General features: G+C 31.5%; 1 protein-coding gene across 1 annotated transcript; it reads right to left on the bottom strand.

Annotated features, from left to right (window-relative positions):
• Positions 1-1,696: 1,696 nt before the first annotated feature.
• On the bottom strand, positions 1,697-25,809 carry LOC139504383 (uncharacterized). The gene is made up of 17 exons (XM_071294459.1): positions 25,730-25,809; positions 23,877-24,078; positions 22,199-22,367; positions 20,749-20,918; positions 20,073-20,273; positions 18,651-18,701; positions 17,892-18,005; positions 15,209-15,453; positions 13,623-13,782; positions 12,927-13,061; positions 11,010-11,207; positions 7,992-8,087; positions 7,558-7,620; positions 7,120-7,215; positions 5,664-5,780; positions 3,233-3,349; positions 1,697-1,967 (listed from the first exon to the last, which is right to left on the bottom strand). Exons 1-17 carry the CDS (start codon positions 25,769-25,771, stop codon positions 1,840-1,842), a joined length of 2,304 nt encoding a protein of 767 aa, XP_071150560.1. The 5' UTR covers positions 25,772-25,809; the 3' UTR covers positions 1,697-1,839.
• Between the last annotated feature and the right edge of the window lie 668 nt (positions 25,810-26,477).

The following is a 26,477-nucleotide window of genomic DNA, read 5'->3' as shown; positions in this document are numbered from 1 at the left end:
GATAAAATATATATTTTCCAATCAAAAATGGGGTTAGACCTTACGCATCACGCCACTATACATACATGTATAAGGATAAATTGTGTCTTGTAGGATTTTTTTCTCCTTTATGTTACATTTTTTTTCCTGTAGCAATTTTTCTGTCTTGAGATAAACTATTAACACATTTGTCCTGTAAGACGGTTTTATCAGTTTTATTGTCGTTGTTTTATACAACATATTTTTATGGCTTCGTTTGCTCCAGTGTTTCTATATTCGATTGAAAATAAAACCTAAAAATAATGCATATGTATGCACTTCAAATATGTACAATATAAAATTGAGAATGGAAATGGAATATGTCAAAGAGACAACAACCCGACCAAGAAGCAGATAACAGCCCACGGCCACCATTGGGTTTTCAACGCAGCGAAACAATATCGTACCCGGAGGTGGTCCTCAGTTGTTTCCTAAACAACACTGTGTTCAGTGAAAATGGACGTCAAACTAAACCCCAAAACATATAAATGAACTTAAAAACTAACACATGCATGCACAGAAAAGGTCAGAGGCTCTTGACTTTGGACATGCGCAAAAAAGCATAACATGAACTATTTGTTGTGATATGTATATGTGGAGATTAATAGGCGTTAATTCGGACAAACACTTATTCCATCCGAAAACTGTTTTTTGACATGTATATTGAAAACGCAATTTGTTCATTAATTGACGGTTTTCTAATACAAAACAGACAATATAACAGTTAGAATGTGTTGAAAACAACAGACTCACACAGGTAAACAAGATCTGGCTCGCTAATGGAAAACATGAAAACAAAATGAGAAAACAAACATGTATAAACTAAAAAAAGAACAACAAAGAGTATAACCACCAATCTGTCTTACGACATTATCAGAAATGAGAAATTCTTCTTACATAATCGCTTTTAATATATTCATATGAGCAAAAGGCTATCTTTAATATGAAATGTTGCTGATGTATTTTACAAATAATTGTACTAAAAATGTCTTTTACTCATTTCCGAATTAACCAATTAAGAATGTGTCCATAGTACACAGATGCTCCATCAACACTATCATTTTCTATGTTCAGTGAACCGGGATAAAATCTGTAATTTAGCATTAAAATTAAAAGAATCATATCATAGAGAACATGTGTACTAAGTTCCAAGTTGATTGGACTTCAACTTCGTCAAAAACTACCTCAACCAACACCTTTAACCTGAAGCGGGACAGACGAACGGATGAACAGACGGACAAACAAATGGACGGACGGAAGAACGAACAAACCAGAAAACATAATGCCCATAAATGGGGCATAACAGTGTATATGTACAATTCTCATTTGATATGATATCTAATTTGTCATTTTCAGTATGTATATGAAATTAAAAGACACCAATGACCTGTCCTATGTATTACAAATGATGATTCGCATTTTATATCTAAGTCTTCATTTTACCAAACTATAGTCGTAGCTAAAAACATGAACAGTCATTGTATTCTAAAGTGTCAGTAGTATTTAACTCCAGCGACATGGCGAAAGATCGAGAAAACAAAATTTAAATCAATAAAACAAAAACGTCACATTATCAGAATAAAAATTTATACAATACGTTAGTCGAGGGGCTGATTAATATAAAGTACACACATGTTTTTTCAACAGTTTTTCTTTCAGAAATTATGTATGTCTTACAAATGTTATAACAGCAATTATTATTTTAAAATTACGAACACAATTTAAAATGTAAAGGTTTCCATATTCATTTTTTAACATCTTTGGTTTAAAATATTCACGTTTTATTTTGTTTTCTAATTGACCTAAGATACAATTAAAATTTCAGTCTTCAGAATCGGTTGAACCCCCAAGTTCGAAGTCGTCGTACGCGTCGTATCTAGATTTATCTGAAGACACCTCATCTCCCTTTGACATCTTTGAATCCCCTTCTTTGTCTCCTTGATGACGGTCTGAAAAATGAACAGTTATGGTTAAAATAGCAATTATAAAACTTGGGTAAGTGTGCTATGACTATACAATGCGTATGCATTTATTAGCAATTTATATGTAAGGACTAACCAATTTATGAAAAAAAACAATTTCAAGCATCATCAATAGATTTCAGGATGTTTTGACAAACTACACAAATGGCGAATTCTTGTTTAACATCCCATAGTGGCCATTACTGTAACGTTCAGTGATATCTCATGAAAAGGGGTACTATGAGGTCATTTCTTGTGTTAAGGTAACTATGGTAATGTAATATTTGATTGTATTGTATTTCATTGTTGATTTGTATGCGGAAAATTTCCGATTGCGATACGTTCGTTATACGTTTTTCTATAGACTCTTCGCAGCCACAAAGTGTTAGTAAAATCAACTAAGAGATTGTGGTTTTGACTTAGCCCATAAATAACTAACATAAACATCTATTTAAGGTGGTACCTAACACTACAGGGAGATTACTCTGTGATATCAGCTAAACGTTTTAATTACGTTGCGTTGTGAAAGCAATATAAAGCTTCTCAATGATCAAAATTAGTGTTTGTCAAAGTGCTATATAACCAGTGTAATTTTTCTGATAAAACGTTTGGTTCAATTTTTTTAAAATTTTAAAATTTTTGTTAAAGTATTTACTTTGACAAAATTTTATGAAAATTAAACGAGCCAAATTAATTTTAGTGAAAGTGTTGGGTACCACCTTAAGATTTTAATTGTTTGAAGACGGAAAGTGATTGAAGACGTAAATCAGAGGTATAAGTTAATGTAACAAAAAAACTTTCTAACATTTAAAATGATTTAAAAGTGGTGTATTATTGTAAAAACATAGATATGTAATAAAGGTTTTGAACCAAGACAAGCGTATAGCATTTTCAATCCTTGTATCTATGATGAATTTGTTCACGTTGTTACACAATACCAGAATTCATTGAACGAAGGGAACGAAGGGAACTAATGGTATCAACTTTCACTGCAGTAAAATGCAAATTTAACATGTTTAGGAACATGAAGAAAATACACTTAAAAATGTGTATATATAAATTTGAAAGAGGAAATTCTTTAAAACATACGTCGACATTCTTTTCTATTTTGAAGATTTTGTTATTTCTCTCACTGTTTACAGAACAATGTATACCATAATATATGGATATGCATGTTTGCCTTGTCAGTCAAACAATCTTGATACATGTTTATATATGTTTTAATACTTAATTAAATATAATTTCAACCGTACTTGCAGTAGATGAAGCTTCAGATTCATGTAATTCTACAACATTTTCGTATGCCGATTTATTAGAGCACACTTCATATCTCTTGACGCTATCTCCATGATTCATATATATTGTTCTGTCTGCAAAATAAAGATTTGAAGGAAGAATAACAGTACAAGTACGAAATGTATTTTATGCATGATTTTTTTTTAATATCAAACATATATTTTACATATCGCATTGTCAGACGCATAAACTTGGTTATATATTGATTGCCACCGTTTCACTACATCTATATGATAAGATGTGTAATGAGTGCCAATGAAGGGTATTCATGACGAAGCCTTGTCTCACACCAAACAGGAAGCTAGTAAGTGGTAAAGGCCTGAACGATGACTAGTGAACAATATATGTAACCGTTAATTACGGAATTTGATGCGACTGTCATATAAGTGAGAGGTTTAGCACTATAAAACCAGATTCAATCCGACATTTTCTACATTTGAGAATACCTGTACCAAGTCATGAATATGACAGTTGTCCATATGATTGATCACTTGATTTTGCCATATGATTAGGTACTTTCCGTTTTGAATTTTCCTCGGAGTTTAGTATTTTTGTTATTTTGCTTTTTGCATGCCACATTTTTATTACATAGGTATAAAAAGATGTTTAATGAGTGTCAATGAGAAAACTCTGCACCCAAGTTACAATTTATAAAAGTAAACCATTACTGGTTAAAGTATGGTATTCATGACCCTTGGCTCACAACGAACAGCAAGCTAGTAAGTGGTTAGGGCCTGACGGATGACTAGTGAAAAAACATTCAAACAGGAACAATAATGGTGTATTCTATATATAAATATGCAGTGGGTTTAAACGTTGTAATAGGTACCACCCTTCACCTTTACATGAAAAAAGTTAAATCACAAAAATACTGAACTCCGAGGAAAATTGAAAACAGAAAGGTCCAAATCAAATGGTAAAGTCCTATGGTAAAACATCAAACGAATGTCATATTTATGACTTGGTACAGGCATTTGCAAATGTAGAAAATGGTGTAACATCACAACATTAAAGGACACAACATATTGTTTTATATATAGTTTTATATCAATAAATGACTTAATATTAACATAATATACATAATATAGGTATATACAACTCGTCTAAACATCAACCCAACAATGTTAGATCTGTAAATTTGCTTTCGCAAATTTTTTGTTCTTCCCTCGCCGGGATTCGAACCCATGCTACTGCGATATCGTGACACCAAATCGCCTTCACTGCAGTCGTCGCGCTAGACCACACGACCACCTGGGCTCTACAATAATAAAGCTTTCAGTGGCCGTGTGTTACCTTTCCTTTTCAGTTTTAATATAGCGGCGTACTACAGTACATGATATATAAGGCATGGAGATGTTATTGTTACAGATCAGCTCAATTATCTAGGTATATATATATATACATACTAGTACTTTAAAAAAGCCGAATGTGTCTATTTAATGTTACACACATATTCAAATATAAAATAAAAATATGTTGTATAACTGCGAATGAGAAAACACTCCATATGAGACCGCATGACACAAGAATTAACAGCTATATGTCACCGTACAGCCGTTAAAAATGAGCAAAGCCAGTAACGCAATAAATTTAAAGGACCTTAAATCACAAATTTTAAACAACTCAAACTTAAACTTAAGAAAAAAATACCGAAAAAAAAATACGTTACACAGCAACAAATAACAACCACTAAATTGTAATCTCTTCACTTGAGACAGACATTTATATACATAATGTGGCGGTGTCAAATATGTTAGCGGAATCCAAACCCTTCCTTAACTTGTTACAGTGGGTAACGGTAGAACACAAGATTATGTAAGAAAGAACTATATTTCTGTAATTAAAATAGTACAGAGAGAAATACATATAACAAAACACAGACGGTACCTGGTCGAGTAAATGTAAATCTCAACAATAGAAAGACACTACATGTATCAAAGTATCGATTTGATAGAACTCGCAGTTAATGCAAGCTAGTTCAAAGCTGAAAACAACTAAATACAAAACAAAATGATGCATCAAAGACTAATTATATCTAAATTTTTCAATCATAGCATGGCCAACATCCAACGGATTTACATGTAGTGTAAAGACTTCATAAACTGTCAGAGAAAAACATGATCTCGTGATATGCAAAGATACAGGAAACACAGATTGTAAATCTATGAAAGTGAATATATGTTTATAGATACAAATCTATATTAAGTTTGCTTTCAGTTTAATGATATCAAAATCAATATTAATACCAAAATAAACAATATTCAGAGATCTAATGACAGTTTTGAATTGGTAACCTTTTAGAATACGTTTATTCAAAGGATCGATCCTGTCAGAAAAACAATCTTGATATATGTTTTAATACTTGATAACATTTAATTTTCAACGTACTTGTACGTACTGAGGCTTCAAATTCATGTAATTCTTCAACATTAGCGTATGACGATCTATTTGAACAACTGTCATTTTTGGTTCCATCTTCTCCATGATTCATGTAAATAAAACTGTCTGGAAAGTTGAGATTATAAAAAGAAGTATTACGGTACAATGTATTGAATGCACGAACATTTTCAAATTATATTTTCTCATTCGCATTAGCATTGAAATCCACATAAACCTGCTAATAAATTGCACTGAATAACTGTTTTTTTTTTTCACATACGGTTTGAATATTAATAATGTTACAGGAAACATATAAATGCTACAATATTCAAGATGATAAATAATCATGTATTATGTAGACAAAGGAGGGGCGAAACACACCACAGGGATAGTAAAAATCATAGCTTGAAAACTGAATGACAACGCCATGGCCAAAAAATAAAAGTTATACAGACAAATAATAGTACGCAAGACACGCTATAGAAAACCAAAGACTAAGCAACACGAATCCCACCAAAATCTGGGGATGACAATATGATTTAATAACAGTATCCATTCAACCATTATGTAATATTGTATACTTATTGACTGGATATGAGTAGAATATGAAGTTTATTGTCTCTCGCGATGCAACTTTTGTCATAAGGCGTAGCAGAGAGCAAAAGTCGTATCAAAGGGGACGATAAACTTACTATTTCACGAAATCCAGTCAGTAAGTGTTTGATTATATCAAAAGAGACAACAGACAATAAATGGCGGTTATAAATCAACAGTAGTAATATATAAAGCAGTAACCCAACCGTTCACTAAACATAAAGATTCTGAGGTGCTAAGGTACGTCTTAAACTAACTCATAGATACAATGTGTAAAAAGCGACGTCATTTCTTCCACGGAATTTTTAAAATCCGCCAAGTCCTTAAATGCATTGATAACTCTGCAAAATATAATGACGCTTGCTGTCAAATAGTTTCATCAAGTTGCAATAGTTTGAAATTATTGATCGGTCCAATAGTTCAACGCTTGCAATTTGAAAAGAATAGTTGAAATATTGTGCACATATTTTATATAGAAAATGATAACTGAGGTATAATAAATAATATTAGTTTGTACATATGTGTACAAATTTGATATGCTATGATGCCAAAGGTTGTGCACTTGCACAGAATGTTCTACATTTCGAGCTTAGATTACTGTTAGAATGAGTTTAAATTGTGTATGTCTGTTTTGTGTAATTTTCTAAATTTTCAAGTGTTAACGATACAAATAGTTTATGCAGATAATTTTTGAAACAACAAAACATGTTGTAAAAGTATGTGTAAAAGTTTTTATCTGCATGAAATCTAATAAGAAAAAACGAGCTTAAACATTTATGAGCGTCACTGATGAGTCTTATGTAAACGAAACGCTTGTCTGGCGTACTAAATTATAATCCTGGTACCTTTGATAACTATTTACAATACTTACCCAGATCTGACTTATATTTTACATTGCGTTGTTCATCTAGAGTTATTTCTGAATACTTTCCTGTATCCGTTGATGCGGAATTTGAACCTCTTGGAACTAAAAAAAAGTGTTCGCTTAAAATGCTTAAAATGCGGACTACCTTTTCCGGATCCAATGGCTAAACCATCGAAAGTCTTCTCAACAATATGAATCTTTTATATATACAGGATAATTTTAAGCTATCTACGTTCATCATATTCATATACGCATTTGAATTGTTTAGTTAAAATGTTTAAATACTGTCATATTTTAGCTCTTAACATTTGCAATATACCATCAAAATTGCAACCAAAAGTGAATCACAAGTCATCAGTTTTAATAGTCAAATACGTTTTCATTTAACATTACTAAATTGAAAGTACCGAATCAAATTGAAAGTTTCCATTGTTTAGTACTTACCAAGATCTTCATAACTATTAATCTTATTTGTATCCAGTGATGTTACTGTTGACTGTCTTTGAACTGAATTAGAAAAATCTAACTTGAAATTTGGTCTACCTTAACCTACAACATTAGAGTAGTTGAAAAAAGTACACATTTGTAGGTGTTGACTGCAGCCATTCGAGAGTGGAACAATTTACCATGTTTAAGTATTCGGCAATTATCTAAAAGGACTTTGAAATGGTTTATATTTTGCTTAGTTCGTTTCTGTATTTCCCTTCATATATTAGACTAACCACTGATATGTTATTAATATAGAAAAAAATGTGCTTCCAATTTTTCTCTCTAGTCAAGAGCATATGTTAGCTCCAATAATATGATTTAGTCCAACTCGTCATTAACGTATATTTTACTAGTAGAAGTAAAAGAGAGTTAAGAGTGCACATGCTTACCAAGTTCTTCATCAAGTACTATCTCTGTATAATTTTCGTTTTCGCCATTTCTCCAATTTTCTGTGTCCAGTGATATTGGTTTCGACTGTCTGTAAACTAACAGCATCATATACATGTATGTGTAAGGACTTTTCTATATTGCTTAGTTCGTTTCTGCATTTCTTTCCTTCCTGCTGAACTGATTTAACTTCATTCAGATGACGTAAAATCAATTCAGCTGACTGGACAAATTGACGCATGACATACATGTAGTATGCGTGTGACATGAATAGATTGATAGCGAGGTTTATTGAAGCTCCAAACTCCATCAGTCAACAAGAAAAACTTTAAATTGACTTAAGATGAATTTGGTTTCAGGAGCTTTTGTTATATTTCGTATCAAAATATATTGGGTCATCAACATCGTTGGATTACAAATATTCGGTACTGAGCGTTTCTGATTATTCTGATATAAAGCCATAAAAGCCCTTTGGATGCATTCAATTTTGAGATATTGTTTTTATCTTTTTATATATAATGTATATGATCCCAAATCTGATTTCTATCAAAATCTATAGAGTATCACTGTATGTTCGTATGGTTAACTTGAACCCAATGTGTGATATTACATTACTGCTTCTATCCATACATGTTTTATACAATGTTTAATTTTTGTAAAACGTTTTTTCTTTTTGACAATTCTAAAACCTTTATAAATTCAACATTCAAAAGTCATTTCAAGTTTGAGTATAACATAAACGTATGTCATTGAACTTCTAATGTATTTATGCACTATGTATATGTATACAAATGTTGTAGTTTACATGCGGAACATGATATAATTTCCCTTTCTGACCATCAAAGACCACCCCTGTTGTTGTACAGGTTTATTTTTAGTGTTTTGTATCTTATTTTTTTTTTAAAACTAATCTTTTTTGCCATGGTATTTTTCAGGTTATTTTAGAATAATACGTGTATATCTTCATAAGGTTATGCTAATCTTTTGATTTGCAATAACAATCTACAATGATTTAATCAACTTATGATGTCTATAAAAAATAGTTGAAATTTGATTTTTTTCTCTGTATTGAAATAGTAATTTGTTTTTATAGAGATAACGGATATCAAAGTTGGCTTTAGATGAATTTGGCTATTTATTTTAGGTATTTTTAACATATAGCTCTTCAACGATTTTCGGTACTTATACATCTTCGGATTTCAAATGTTTGGCTTTGAGCGTTCCTGATGAAGGTAAATCCAGAAAAGCGCTTCGGACGCAATAAATTATTAAACGTGTTGTTTTATATTTTTATATTTATACAGTTATTTAATATGTAACTATGTAATAGATGAAAATATATTTCCCGAGGTATGAAGATCAACTCATTGTTCTAAACCAACGGCTGGGGGCAATAGAACAATGAGCTGATCTTCATACCGAGGGAAATATATTTGGATCTTTTGCACTGTTACACCTTCAATTACTGTTTTATGACCTAATGCATACGTTTAAAAGACCCCATTTGATTGGACAACATGAATACCTTTCAACTAATCAGATTTCAGAATAAGAGGTCATTACAGGTCGGTGCAATAGACTGCACACAGGTGAATACTCTTTATTAGGTAATAAAATAAAATATTAAATGCTGTTCCCGAATTTTTGACATTTTACTTATTACATGAGAAATGTCCGTTTGCTTTGTTCACATATTATTGTCCATATAATTAAAGTCTGTACGACTTTCATTCATGTCATACATTAAGCTACTCTTAAAACTAGGTGTTTGAGCTTTTGATTTTGAAATTTGATTAGGAAATTTCCTATTTGAGTTCAGTACTTTTGTGACTGCACTTTGTCGCCATGTTACTCATAAGAAAAATCCTGCACCAAGTCAGAAAATGTCTTTCTTTTTGTTAGATGTTGTTGAGCTTTGTATTTTTCCATGTGATAAAAGACTTTTTTTTCCTTAATCGGTATTGTTTATTTTCTTTATGTAAGAAAAGACCTATCGCGAACCGTGTTTTTCAATACGTATATTGTTTTGATGCTTGGTATTTTTATTTCGTTGTGGATAATCGTACGTATTCTGGTGCACATACTATCCGAAATGAAACCGTATGAAACAATCACACAAATACGCAAACAAACACAAACATACACGTCTACACATTATTACAGAAAAATGGTAAAACTAAAAGTCAACAAACAGTTGTTGTACGAGTGTGTTGCCTTGGATCCCCTAATTTATCTATATATTGTGTGTAATTATAGAGTCATTATATTCACGATTAGTATTATATTTCTGGAACTTGATCTAGACTACACCGTACAATATTATATTGTTACCGTAGCCTTACATCCGTATTTTGCAAATCAACCTTGCCACGTCACATCAATGGATTCCTTCTTTATCACAATATGTGGCTAACATCAGCGTGAGTAACATTTAAAAAAAATGTAAACTGATGACTTCAAATTGCCCGTGATACATTTAACTGTGCAACAAAAGTATAATGTATCTATTTTTACATTGGGAGTAATTCATGTCTACATTCTGGACTACGTCGTGTTGGAGCTTTATAATGCTTCATCCCGGATTACGCAACTACTCCATACCGGATGAATTTTAAACTTTAATAATAATTGTTTAACACATTGTAAGATTGTACTTTATTTTGTATTTTCAGTTATTTACCACTTTTGGTTTGGTACAAGAATAAAAGTCAGCACCTGATTCTTTATCTATTCTTAAACCCAATCACCTGGTTTAAACTGACTGGTCGAGCCAGCAAAGTTAAAGTCATTAACTAGTATTTGAAATATTAAAAAAAATCATCATTTGAATCCTTTCTGAGATGACAATAGTGTTGTGTATCGTAAGATCTGTGCTTTGAATGCTATTGAAGTGCATGATGAATAATTTGATGATAACTAATGGCTGAATCAAGATAAAAAAAACCAGTTTGAATGCTGGTATTTCACTTGTCTTTTATATCTTATGTTACATTTCGTATACTTCTAAATTTGAAAATTACCTGCCCAAACTGCTTCTGCGGCCACAACGTAACTATCGAAAAAATTATATAAATGATCGAACGTTGGTCTGTCTTCTGGTCTTCTTTTCCAGCATTTCAGCATCATGTTGTAAATAACATCTGGACAATTCTCTGGTTGTGGATGTCTATAACCTTCTTTTATATTCTTTAAAAGCTCGAGATCACCTTTAAAGATTCCTTGAAAAATAGGTATAAGTAAGGTAGTAGAAAAGAGCCTGTTATTTTCATAATTTAAAAAAAGGATATGCAATAATGTTTTCCATCATGTTAGTAAAATATTAAAACGTACCAATGACAACATGTTAATACAGAATAAAACCTATTTGTATAGCTAGTTAAACCTTCTACTTGCACTACAGTTTTTATAGTTCTATTTGTATGTCAATAGTGGGTTAAAATCAGACTGACATTGATAAATGCGACAAGAATGGAGACCGAGCAGCCACAAAAGTATACACACACATTTTTGTTGCGCCTGTCCCAAGTAATGAGCATCTGACATTTGTAAGTCTTGTATGAGTTTTTATTTTAGCTTCTTGTGTTTAATTAGGAGTTTAGTATGACGTTCATTATCACTGAAGTAGTATACATATTTGATTAGGGGCCAGCTGTAGGACGCATCCAGGTGTAGGAGTTTCTCCTGCATTGAAGTCCCATTGGTGGTCTTCGTCTGTTGTCTATAAATTCGCCTGAATTGTGTATAGACACATTCTGCACTGTTTTAACACTTTCTATTTGCTGTTATATATTCATTTCTATTGTCGCTAAACTAAACTTTGAAGAATTAGGATACAATAATACTTTGCTAATAATGAGAAGCCACACTTTGGTACAATGTTTTTTACCATATTTACATTGAATAAAATTGAGAATGGAAATGGGGAATGTGTCAACGAGACAACAACCCGAACATAGAGCAGACAACAGCAGAAAGTCACCAACAGGTCTTCAATGCAGTGAGAAATTTTCGCACCCGGAGGCGTCCTTCAGCTGGCCCATAAACAAATATATATACTAGTTCAATGATAATAAACGCCATAGAATAGTATGCATGAAAATGAAAAATGTCTACAGCATGATTGCTGTTAATCATTTATCAATATTTATAATATTTATGCATCAACATTTGTGATTATTTACAAACTCAAATTAAGATTGATTTATAAATGTATCAAAGAACCAACACATGTAATTGTTAATAGTAATTAGTATCAATTTCATACCAATACTTATAAAATATAATTATACCCAACTGTTTAATTATAACAGTATTTACATGCCTTTGTTATCGTTGTAATAAGTGTAACTTGAAACAACTGTATATCATATAAAGAGAAATACAGATAAAGATATATCATGTATATTGGTCATGATTTTTAAACTTATAATTGTCAAGTAAATTTAAGACACAATTAAAATGTTCAGCGTCACTGATAAGTCTTATGTAGACGAAACGCGCGTCTGGCGTACTAAATTATAATCCTGGTACCTTTGATAACTATATTCAGATTGTGTCAAGCCGTACTGGTAATAAATTAAAATGTGAAGAATCTGTCTAGAAATTTCAAGAATTTGCCATGAAATTTTAAGAACATTTTCAGAATGTTGAGAATTTGCCAAGAATTCCATACAAATTTTACATGTTTAATATCAATCAGAATTTGTCAAGAAACATTAAGACACAAATCAAACTTTTGGAGAATGTCGAGTAATTGGTTTTGCAGATTAATGCACTTTTGTAGTGTCTTTTACTAGTATATAAAATTCAGTGTATTTCAAACGTATATCATTAAGGTTTAGCTCTTTTGATACATCACTGGGCTCTATATTTCAGTAGACAAAAAAGAAAAAAAAAGATGTCAACATACATATAGATAAATATTTATAAAAACATACCTGCATATGGCAGACGTCCATGGGATACCAGTTCAATCAGAAGGATACCATAGGACCAAACGTCGGCTTTAACTGTGATTGATCGACAAATAAATACATCAACTGCAGTCCAACAAATTGGCAATGTTTTTAAATCTGTAAATTGGTGCATAGTTGTAGTTATATCATCCGAGGAGGTAAGCAGTAAACACAATTATATATATAGTCGGAAGCTTCATACCAACATATAAAACATTGATCGAAAACGTGTTAAAACAGTGCATAGGAAGCTATTCAGTATGTTCACATTGAAAATAGACTATTTAAAGCATTTTGTAAAATTAGGAATCGTTTATCAATTTAAAACAAACGTGATATAAAGTAGTTTGAATTGGTCTGAAATATCTATGTATTACTTATCTCAAGTATTTTGCATATGTTTTTATTAATTGAGAACGGCTACCTACAGTTTGCAACAATTCCTATTAATTTCCCGTTGGCAACTTATAGAACATACCTGTTTTGCTTGTACCGTTATTGAAAAAGTGTGTGTTGTTTTACAAGGTAAATAAAGCAAGACAAATAATATAATGTGTGTTTGAATTAGATAGGATGTTAACTTAACGTGACTAATTTCCAAGAATTAGAATCTGTGCTCTCGTTGTGAACGTATAAGCGGTTATTGTACACATTGTAATAAAAAAGGCTAACTCATACTTGTTGCATCCATCACTACATCTGTGTCGTCAGGTGGAATAACAGCAAGACGAAAACCAGAAATTTTCGTTTGAAATTTGTGGTCGATTAAGATCTGTGAAGCTTTTAAATTTCTGTGTATTATTCTGTTGGTACCTAAATAAGCCATTCCATTTGCAATCTTAAACGAAAGAATTAAGATGCATAATGGTGTTTACACATACTCAAGTTATAGTTTTATAATCTTTCTAGCTGACATTCTGCACAACACAGTTGTTTTCAAGGAAGGCATCTTACTACCAGGTAAATACAATTAAACACTCTCTTGAATTCTATAGAAAGCACGAACCTGTGTTAACAAATATCAATATCTATTGAAACACGTTGTTTGCCCGTTTATGGCAATTTCATCAAATGCTTTTAAGCATTTAAACAATTATTCACCACAACTCAAAATGTCACGTAAAACCAAGAGTGCTACTGATATAACTAGAACTGAATACCACCTAAATACACTTGAATGAACTCAAATCTTTATTTTGATTCTACAATTAAAGTGATTTGAGGACTTTTGTTGAATACTCAGTTTTGTTTTTCATGTATCTTGGAACTGATTCAGCCGTCATTTATACACGTAATACCTTGCATTTCAGAAATTACACATAATCGATAAGATGAGAAGTCTCAAAAATCTGTTTAAAAGTCTTCATGAAAATATATTTTGTTATTCCTGTAGCAACTCGCTCGTTGCAATAACGAACAGTTATTGGTTTTATAATCGGTCTGTCTTGGTTCACGATTCAATAAATATTCCTCTGCTGAATTGCCATTTTAGTGTTACCGATTGATCTATGTGTATGCATTCCACCACTGTGTTGTTTGGCGGTTGACATATTTTTGTTTTTGTCTCCACATTTTGCGTATGTGGTCTGTCTTTATGTCATTTTCCTTTTCTTTGTTGACATGTTTTTTTGCATAAATAGTAATTAGAATTATAACACAATGTTTACTACTGTATCCCTATTTTGCCTTTTAATCTAATATATATGTATGGTTTGTGGTGGGTTGAATTTCCTGCGTTATGACAATGTTAACAAATCATCGTTTAATCACTACAGTAACTAACATGCAATCTCGAAATTATTTTATAATATTCGTCTTCACAATTCTCATGACAATGATGGTATGGAAAGGAATATAACAGTTATTTTCCAGTAGTTTGATTTGTTTGAGATTTAGATTTTGAAATTTAAGATGAGACTTTCCGATTTGAATTTTCCTTGGAGGTCAGTAATGTGGTTACTTTATTATATGCGTCACAGGTTTCTGAAACATTTGAATGTTCGTACAAAACATAACATTGTATATTTCCTTCGATGTTGGATATGTAATATTTGAAATTAACCTAGAAACATAACTACGCACATTTAATATAATTAGAGGAGACAAAAACGCCCAAAAATGTTATGTCATCTTTCTTATGAAGAGCCATGGAATTCAACTTTAACTGATATCATGTATGTCCATTCATTTCAGTTGTTGGCGGACATTAAGACTGCATATATCATTTTAAAAACATACAATGCATTTAAACAATGTTTGTTTACCTGTGCTGCAATATCCACTACTTTTGATATATTGAATACGTCTTTCGCATCTGTCGATAACATTTCGGACAGATTATTGGAGGAAAACCATTCGATAATTATCCACTGTAATTCATGTGTAATGCCTAGAAACTTGACAACATTGTCATGATCACACATACACATAATGCTAGCCTGTCGTAATGCATCTTTATAGCTTTCAGTTGCAAATACTTCTAGCAACACACTCTGTGTTTGCCAGTGTCCTGCAAAATGATAAGAATAGTTAAATGGAAGTATTTTTGAAACTGACATCAAGCAATAAAGAGTAACATAAAACCATTTTCAATATAACTTTATAAACGGATGAATTCTTCAACGAGTTCTTTCTATATGCCATTATTGCAAACATCAGATATTCTATATTCATTTTTTCGACGCAATTTTCTTCTGGTTGAATTGATAGATTAATATGTTTCAAGCTGAAAGTAAAACGTAAACTTCCTTTCTTTTCTAAGCCGACTTCACTGGTTGGAAGTATGTGTTTTGTCATTTTTTTAGTTCTGTGTCCTTTTATGAGACAAAACGGATACAAAGGGGTTAATGTAACTCCATTTGACCTCAGACATTCAATTGAGTAAATACGAATATGATAAATAAAACCAATAAATGAATCTGATTTATTTCAAACAATTTCCATAATTTGTTTAAAAAAATGCCTGAAATATTGTATTTTCATTTCTAGATTTATGTGGTTTTTCCAATATATTCATTTCAAATAGACACAAGTAACCCGCTGTTTAAAAGACATCAATAACTTGAGTGAAAACAAATCGGGGTTACCAACTCAAACTGAGGGAAACAAATCAACTATAAGAAGAAACATCGGAACAACATAAACACGGAAATGCAACAAAAAAAAACTTACATTACTCTGATTATACACAAACACTTAGGGGGCCGGGAGTGGTCGTCTAAGCTCTTTGTTCACATTTCTGTCGTGATTATATGACATTTAAACCTACCCGTATTGTCTTTATATTAAAAAAATATTCATGTCATGACCGTGTGATTAAATATAGAAAGTAATGAGTGAAATTATGGATTATGTGATGTAAAATTCCTAATAGCAAAGACACGATTTACATGATTTAGAAAAAAAAAAGGTTTATTAATACTGAGAGATTTGAGCAATTATAAAATATAAATGAAAAAAAGGAGATGTGTTATGATTGCCAATGAGACAACTGTGCACAAGAGACCAAAATGACACAGACATTAACAGCTATAGTTACGCTTGTCTATATTATGAAAATGTAAAAAAAGATCGAAAAACGATGCTGGCGTAGTGTCTTCTATGACAAATGTATGCACATGTATACAACTTGTAACAAGATACACAAATTGCAAGGAAAGTGAAGTAACATATGTTCTTTTTTTTATAACAATGAAAATAGTTAGTCGTTTAATAGAGCTGCGAAATTAATCATTATTAGGATGTAAATTTTACATTGATCATACTCAACCGAAACGTTTAAAAACATTCAGTATTTTAAGAATATTGATCGCCTAACAAAGTAAAAAAAAAAAAATACGAAGAAAACGATAACTGAGAGTTTAGCTCAGATACATGTAGATAGCATTAAATAGATATAAGAAGATATGGTGTGAGTGCCAATGAGACAACTCACCATCCAAATAACAATTTATAAAAGTAAACCCTTATAGGTCATGGTATGGTCTTCACCACGGAGTCTTGGCTCACACCGAACAAAAAGCTATAAAGGGCCCCAAAATTACTAGTGTAAAACCATTCAAACGGGAGAACCAACGGTCTATTCTATATAAAAAAAACGAGAAACGAGCATTGTCCGTATTCGTAGTTGTGATGTGCAGCCAACTGGAATGTAAAACAACAAAAGTACAAAAATCCAAGAAGAATTCGAAATAAAAAATGTCCCTTATCAAAAGGCAACGTTATAATTCAATGCACATGAAACAAATGGAAAACAACTGTATTATTCCTGATTGGTACAGGCATTTCCTTATGTAGAAAATAGCGAAATAAACCTGGTTATATAGCTAACCACGCCTCTCACTTGTATGCTAGTCGAATACAATTCAAAATTATAGGTGCGATGTTGAATATGTGGCTGAAAAATTTGCAATGACATTGGACATGTGTCTTTAACTTATTGGTATAAATAGCTCGTTGGTATTACCCGTATATCGAGGATGCACGATATTCTATGTGTCCAATTAATTTACAAACGTTTATCTATTTTAAAAGATCGTACAAAAAAACACAAATATAGGCAACACACATAATATAAGGGAATTGCATACACTTCAAATGCACGAAGTAAAGATTAAATGGTTAAATTATTACAGAATACGTGATCAGTCAGTGTTCTTTTAATTGATAGACAAAATCACAATATTACGGGCATTGATTTACACAATCTTCTGGTGTGAGTTCTATAAATATAGCTTTATAATGAGGACTGTGATAGTCTAAATAAAGGCAACAGTAGTATAACGCTGTTCGAAACTCATAAATCGATAGAAAAAAAAACCAATTTCAGGTTACAAACTAAAACTGAGGGAAACGCATTAAATATAAGTGGAGAACAAACGACACAACATTAAAATGTAACACACACAGTCAAATAAAACATATGCTCAATATTATTCTATGCTGTACCTTTCCATGTTTCATTTTCAGGTCTATGATGTTCTATTATTACGTCTTTGGTTACAGCTGTTGAGGATATCCGTAATATTTGGCGCCATTTCAACTGCCATTCAAGATACTCATCTGTTAATATGTAAATTGAACAAATACAGTTTTATGGTGATGTCAATGTTAAAAAACTGAATCAATAAAAACATCAACATAGAGTGACAAAAGTGTAAGAAAATTATTGAACTTCTAAAAAGTTCTCAAAACCATCAGAACGAATGCACATCAACTGTTCAAATCTTCCAGAAGAAAGTGCTTGGTTGAATATAGTTTTCAAGTGTGTAACCTTTAACAAAAGAAAAAAACCTCTATGAATACTTATATAACCGCGTCAAACATTGTATTGACTACGTATACTGTCTTATTGTTAGCACATGGTGTATTTGATCATTTTGATTAAATATGGGTTTCGGTTTCATTCATCGGACCAGTCGTTAGAAATTCTGCATTTAAATGATTTATTGAGACTTTGTCCCATTTGGATGACAAACATTAACGTCTGAAAAAAAATGTTTGCTTATTCTGACAGGTAAGGATTACAAAAGAGGCTAATGAGTTTCCTTTCTGGACAAAAAACTAGGATTTTTATATCGATATTTTTTTTCGTATTATCTTTGGTCTAATTTTGTTTTAATGTAATGAATGATTCAGTGATTTAACATCGATGACATATTATGCCTTTTCAAAATTAATTCTAATTTTCATGTCAAATATAAATACCTGCGTTAATAGTAACATGGTCTGCATTCTCATTGGATAATCTACTGAATTCTTAAATATAGAATCAAAATATTGCGATTCAACATGTATGATAAATGCATGAAATTAAACATTATTTCGGAATTTTGTTTGCGACTGTGATTATTTAAAAGGTTGCACTTTTTAAATACAGCTGTTTCTCAAACCAAACCTCTTTTGGGGAGATATATAATATTCATAGATAATTTGATTTGTTGACATACAGGTTCAACGATATGATATATATGTTTCATCACATAGAGCCATAACATGGGACTGTTAACAGTATCAAATCATACTATTGCGGTTTAAATGAATTCTGAAGCTGGCAAAGAGTTAAGGTTGAAGTAGAACAAATTTTTAGTATATGTTTAATTTCTAACAAGTTCGGGGCATATACATATTGAAAATATATAAGTATTTTGAGCTGCTCTTTAAAGCTTTAAAGATCACGATGAGCTTCTCTCGGGTCACTCCATTGTGCCACATCACTTTCTTAAAAACTCGTTAAACTCCTTGGGATAAGTCTGATTAAATATATTATTTAGTTCTTATAATTGAGCATTTTATTCCATGTAGACACTATTTCATGTAAAATAATCAAGTCTAAAATATTCAATTACGAATGAGTTCAATACGCAAAGATAATTACATGGACACACTGGAAATATGTATAAGAATATATAATAAAAAAAATACGATAAAGTCCTCTTGACGAAAAAATACATATTTAATTTGATAGCATTTTTTTCAATGTTTTCTGATAAACTTTTTTTTCGGTTGTTTAGATAATGTTATCCTACTAATAAGTTTAAATTTAGTGACTTTGTTTAACATAACCTTCCCTTTGAACTCGACATTATCTTGACTTTTATCTAAAAAATGCCAATGGTGGACAATTCAAAAACAAAACATTGAAACAGGAGATGATTTCATCTTCCTAATTGTAAACTTCTTATTTCTAAGTAGCAGCATTTCAACAGCACCAACTAACCTCTCTGTTAAAATGATGTTCCAGAACTTGTATTTCCCTTCATTGTGTCTTTGAAAGAAGGTTGATGCAAATAAGAACGTTGTTGTTAAAATACTTGCAAGTAACTAAGTAATAATGTTTTATTCATAATGTTGCGGACGCTTATGAATATCCTTCTGTTTCTAGAAGACGATCGATATGTTTCAATTGATGCAATTACAATTCTGTCCCTTTTGCAATTTTTCAGAGCTACTAATATCACCAAAATCTGTAGTTTTCAAAATTGTGTTTTATTTTCTGTTATTTGTCTGATCCGCTTTTGGTTTTATTTTGCCACAGTGTTGTTACTTTATTTTGAATATGAGTTTTAAAATCTCTTTGATATCTTTTGTTTTAGCTATAAATACTGCGTAATATAAAAAAAATCCTACCAACAACGGGAAGATTATCTACGTAACATGTTCCGCCGGAGTCAGTTTCTGTCAATCGACTACAAAATACATCAACACAACCTTCTGCTCCAAGTCGATATGACTGTGTTGTATTATTAGCCTTCCAGAAAACGCTCACAATACCTCGATGATATTTATTTTGCCAATGTGTGACCTCCTCAACGTATCCTACATCACCATCTGTCACGGAGATAACAACAAAGAAATTTAACATAAGCAAACAAAAAATCTATATACGTTTAAAATGTGTATTAAGCATGTTAAGAGTCAACAGTTAAGCGATATGAAATTTCAAAAAATAATACCGACAGGATTTTAGAACTGTACTTGATTAAATGCAAACAATTACTTAGTTTACAAGAAAATAATTGACAAATAACTTAAACTTCTAACACGACTATACATTTTTATTTTCGTTATATGATGTTAAGAATAATTCATCTATTTAAGACAAACATTCATTCATTTGTGATAAGGAAACATAGTATATATTAATTTGATATTTTACATGTTTCACACATGTTTAAGGCGCAAGTTGTATAATGATTCAATAAATTACGAAATTATGAAAGTTTACATGTATATATATATTCATATATGAAATTTCATAATATTAACTATTAAGATAACAATTAATGTAATTGTGTTGTCTTACCGTCAGATTCTAAATCATGTGTCAAATTAGGATTCCTGACTACTTCTGCACCCTTAAATATGCCCTTCACAGTCACCCGTTTTGTGCAACTAGTCAGTGGTCCAATTCTCTGTCTACAAATAGTAAAATGAGGAGGAGGTTTAGTACATCCTATCAAATTAGAATTCACACTGTAAATGTTTTATATAAAAACAAGGTTTTTATATTCAACAGTGTCGTGTGTAATAAGATTATTATGTAAAAAGATGTCAAGTCCGCACCGAATATAACAATTTCCAACTCTTAATAGCTATCTCGTCAATCTGGAATTTAGCTAATTATTTTTGTAAATTAGTTGGTCAAATGTTGTCTTTAGTTTGAGTTTGATCATTGTTGAAATTCTATGTCAGCCATTTTTCTACCAGTTGTTTCACACATGCTTATGAACAAATGAAGATGCAGTATAAGTATATTATAATCGCCATGCTCGATATCCATTGTACATTTGAAGGAATAAACTATTGAAGAATATATATAACTTCAGGTAGATTGATCTGAATTTCGAAGTACACTTAAATTATAATCCTGTTTTCATTATTATATTTAACCCCTTTATTACTGTAGAGGGTATGTGTATAACACGTTGTTTTTTTTTAAGTATTCCTGTTGACATCATCCATGGTAAAACAAGCATTGAAACACTATTTGAACAATATCCAGGAACTTACTGAAAAACTTCTTCTGATATTACGAGGTTGGCAAAGCGTAATGACATACATACATTTAACCCGTTTTATATATTTCATTGATGTCTTAGCAAGAAAAAGTGTACTTATATTTTTTAACTGTGATTGACTGTATATAAGCGATTAGGTACTGCATAAAATCTAAGATCAACACTGTGTGTCTTTGTTTGTATTATGCAAATTACGAATTTAGTTTACAGTTTAAAGAAAATCATTACTATACAAGTTTTTAGAACTAAAATAGATCTCATGATGGTAGGAGCTTTTTCCACTGAATAGTAAAGCTATAGATTGGTATGGTCTGCGTTAAATGCTACCTTTGAATATGTGTTAAGATCCCCACTAAATGATTGTCACTGCTGTTAATATCCAATTAAGAAGACGTATCATGATAACTATTTGAACAACTCTCCTAAAATCCAAATAACGCAGAAATTAACAACCATATGTCACCGGGCCCAAAAAGGAAAAGTGTAAAACAATTCAAACTAGCAAACAAAAAACTAGCGGCATGCTTTGTGTACAAAATACAAATATGCTATAATAATTTACTTGTTATAGATGATTAAATAACCGTTTGTCGAACATTTGACTTTTTGGATATTTATTCATTTCAATACATCAAGCATACTGTGCCATTGATATCATTGCAATACAATGCAAAATTTGCGGTGCTACAAATATGTGGATTTTCTTGTTAGATAAATAAATTGGACTATGCAAACCTTTTTGATTCTAAAGTATCTGTCCTTTCAAACCCATGTGCCTCGTCATGTTTGTCATTCATATAGCATGGAGTACACATATCGATATTACACTGTGTACATGTCCATTTCATGCCATGAATTGGACTATCAGAACAGTAATAACACATTGTTCCATGATGCAATTCTCCTGCAATATAGTTTTTAAAACAATACAAATTCGTTAAAAATGTCAGATGCCATACTCTAGTACGTCTAAAATGCATATCTTCCACATACTTTGCATGCTTTTATGATGCTTCCCTAATGAATGACTCGAGAATAGAAATATGGTCTCATTTGGTCTTTATACCACTGGCAGTAGACCCTTGGCAAAGTGGTGAGTAAGTTTTGCCGTGCAGGATGTACAAATTTGCAGCAACAACCGCCGGTCAGAATGGGACGTTTAATCCAATGCCTCGAGTAAAGAGAGTTCGCACGTTAATAACATGTTCAACAACTCTTTGAATGGTACGTTGGTGGCATGGTTCAAGGTTAAAATTGAGTCCCTATCCAAATTACCACCATTTCATTTTGCAGTATAAATTTCTCCGACCTTAATCCCTGACCCTCTATAAATCAGCCTACCTATTGTAATTATATTAAATTTGTTCTGGTCCTGAAAATGCATGAAATATTAGCCACTGAACATTATAACAAAAATAATCAATCAATCATTTGATGCTCTTCAATTGTACGTTCCAAAGGAAAACTATATTTTCCAAAGGGTCTACATTAAAGGTTTTTCACTTTTGGATGAACAAATCCCTATTCGTGGACTTTCTATTACTACATACGTGTAGCAACTTTATAGCACCGTCTGCCTATTGAGTATATATTTGAAAGGGTATAATATTTATCAAAATCAAAAGCTTGCGTTTCCTGTCATAACTTTCATGCAAGAGGATTATTGCTTTAAAACGAGGTTAAGTACTTTAAATATTAAGGAAAACATTACGTCATTCGTTCCAGATGTTAAATTTGATGTCATTTCATCGAGAGTTGAACGGACGTTAACGAATGAATGTTATAGAGTATCTATGAAATTCCAGATGTCGTAAACTGAATTCGTTTCTCTTTTCGTCTTGTTGTTATAATGCAAATAGCACGATGATGTCACACGTGGAGTTAAAACTACTAAATCTGCCAGAGCACCTTATCGAGTGCACTAAGTTTTCATGGGTTCAAGTTTTTTCCATTTAACGCATCTTTAGTAAGTAAGATAAGAATGATATTTGTATTTGTATTTGTTTATTTTCCGGTTGGTTTTCGTTCCTTTTCCTGATGCATTGTCACTTTTACCTCGACTTGTAAGTTTTACATGCCCGCTTACTATCTTTAATTACTTTTATGAGACAGAGAAACATTGTAGCTCTGCTCTTTCAAAAAGGTCAGAAAAAATAAAAACAATATATTACTTGGTATCATGTCTTATCATAACAAATGTTTATATAAACGAATAAATTACTCGGAATAACTCTTAAAATATTAAACATTACATCATTATTCAATTTTATTCTTTGAGTCCATTTTCAGACTTGTACTCGGCAGTACATTTTTGTCAGTAAGACATCTTTACTTGCAGTCAATTAAGACATGTTCCGTCTTTTTAAAGACTGTATATCACTGAAAGATAGTTTTAAGTAGCTAGCAAACTCACCTGTTGGTGAATTATCGAATATTCTCAAATCATAATGTCCAGGATCAGCTCTGTATTGTCCACTTCTCCCAGTATCCCAAATTACTTTGACCCTACTTTCGGCCAAATCAAATGCTACTATCGTTCCTAAAAATCCTTCACCGTTGTCTTCATATTTATGATTCCAGTCTGGTCCTCTTATTACTCTCGTTCCCAGCTTAATCTATAAATTATAAATAGTATTACTTGATTGTGTTTGCCATTAAAATGCAGTTTACGATTTAACTATATAACCCTTTACAATCTAATAATTGTTTAACAGCTTTAAGGTATCTGAAAGTATTCATGTTATACAAATGCAAGGTAGAAACGATATTTAAAACGGTAAATGCAATTTACGCAAATTCAAGTACATGTAGTGATGTATCTGGAAAAAAAGATTTTGTTTACTGATTTTAACCATCAGTTTAAAACCAGTATGCGCGAGTATCATGTATATAAACATCTCTTTTTGTCTCCTGCATAACGCATTGCGAGGGGTTTGAAAAACCGGGCGTCCATCCGTCCATCTGTCTATTTTTCCGATCGTGCATCTGTCCGTGTTTCCGTTCGTTTGTCCGGTCTTGCTCTCATCAGTTTAATTCTTGACAAACTTTCATAAATCGGCAGAATATGAGCATTAGAATAAATAATACGTATATGCATAGGTAAATATTTTCTTATTTTTTGTTATAAGCTGATTCTATCTAAATTATCTATTAGTTCATCTGAAATATTGATTTCTAAGCTGTCCCCAGTTGAATAAAGTCTGTTCTGAAACAACTAAGATTGATTTACATTTTGTTTTTGCATTTAGTTTTATGTAATTTTTCGAATAAAAATTGAGAATGGAAATGGAACACTAGTTTCAATTGCATAAATATCATTTCGGAGATAGGCAGTTTACTGATGTACAGTATTACCCTTACTATGATATGGAAAATCATCTGCATAGAAATATAATGATTAATTTTATATGTTTAGTAGTAAATCATTGATACATAAAATAAATAAGAGAGGATCAATGTTAGAGCCTTGTGGTACACCAGTTTTTATGCATTTAAATCAAACAGGACTTTATTGACCTTGACTTTTTGACCTCATTCAAACAAACATGACTTAAACCAGTAAAGTGTACAGTTTGAAACATTATAATATTCAATTTTTTGCGATAAAATTATATGATTAACCAGATCAAAAGCTCTCCTTAAATCTAAAAATATTACTCCGTTTCTGTCTCCATCATTTATATTAGTTAACCATTCATCTTAACATTTACAGTTACTAATGAAGGAATTTGTAGATTATATCAAAAGAAGGGTAAACATCAAGTATTAAAACTCACAGATCTGTTATCAGACCAGAAAATAGCAAGACAGCCCCAATTTGTGAAAAAGAGTTATTTTTAGAATTATATCAAAACGTATTCTACATTTAAAAATAAACTACCGAGAATAGTTGCTTCAAGATAATCATGTTCTTATATCAAATTTGCGTTGTATATATAACAAAGAGATGCACTATGATTGCCAATGAGACAACTCTCTACAAGAGACCAAATGACACAGAAGTGACCAACTACAGGTCATCGTGCGATCTCAAATAACGAGCAAAGCCCATCCCGAATAGTCAGCTATAAGAGACTACGAAATGACACATGTAAAACAATTCAAACTAGAAAACTAACGACCTTAACTCCATGTTTCGGTTGAAAACACAAACTTAGTTTATTAGCTATGTTCGTCCATGCTATATAAGTCACTGTACAAATCAAGCAATTGGTGTGCCGATCAATACAGGAAAGAGAAGAAAACATAATTAACGCTAATACATACCTGTCCTTGCTCCTGCTTTTTGTTTTGTTTTATATTAAACATTCTGTCTACTCAATTGGAGCGCCTTGTCTTCTGAATCTTAAATAGGTAAATACTGCAAGTATTATACACATCTCGAACGGCAAACAATAATAAATCGGTCAAAGTGAACAATTATCTATGTTAACATGAAATAAAATTAAGAAGGGAAATGGTTTAAATTGTTATTGCCCATAGGAAAAAGTAAAATCACAAAAATACTGAACTTAGAGGAAGATCAATTGGGAAAGTCCATAATCACATGGCAAAATCAAATAACAAAACGCATCAAAAACGAATGGACAAGAACTGTCATATTCCTGACTTGGTACAGGCATTTTCAAATGTAGAAAATGGTGGATTAAACCTGGTTCTATAGCGCTAACCCTCTCACTTTAATGACAGTCTCATCAATTTCCGATATTTTTACATTGATGCGTTAAATAAACAGACACAGTAAATATAATAGTCAAAATATGGGTACATCAGTCATCATCGTTTAACAATTTTAAAAGGAACAATTTAACAGAACACAAAAACATCTACTATCTACGAACACATTTATTGATTTGAGTGTTTGACGTCAGAAAATTGTATACGTCACATAAGCATTATATCTCAACAATAAACACTAAATATGCACTAAATAAAGTTGTGTAAAAACTACACATGATATGAATAATGTCAATAACAATAATTGTATTCTATGGACATTTTCTTACTATATAAT

The sequence above is a fragment of the Mytilus edulis genome, chromosome 14, assembly GCF_963676685.1.
Source record: "Mytilus edulis chromosome 14, xbMytEdul2.2, whole genome shotgun sequence".
Classification (NCBI taxonomy): domain Eukaryota; kingdom Metazoa; phylum Mollusca; class Bivalvia; order Mytilida; family Mytilidae; genus Mytilus; species Mytilus edulis.
Note: the sequence above shows the minus strand (reverse complement) of the source record. Positions and strands in the feature narration are given on the sequence as shown.

Excerpts from the sequence above, each read along its gene's own strand:
- LOC139504383 (XM_071294459.1), bottom strand. The coding sequence starts at position 25,771 with ATGTTTAATATAAAACAAAACAAAAAGCAGGAGCAAGGACAG. Across the intron at positions 8,088-11,009 it reads CGCAGAAGCAGTTTGGGCAG|TTTACAGACAGTCGAAACCA; the intron begins GTAATTTTCAAA and ends TGATGCTGTTAG. Across the intron at positions 7,621-7,991 it reads AGTACTTGATGAAGAACTTG|TTCAAAGACAGTCAACAGTA; the intron begins GTAAGCATGTGC and ends TTTCTAATTCAG.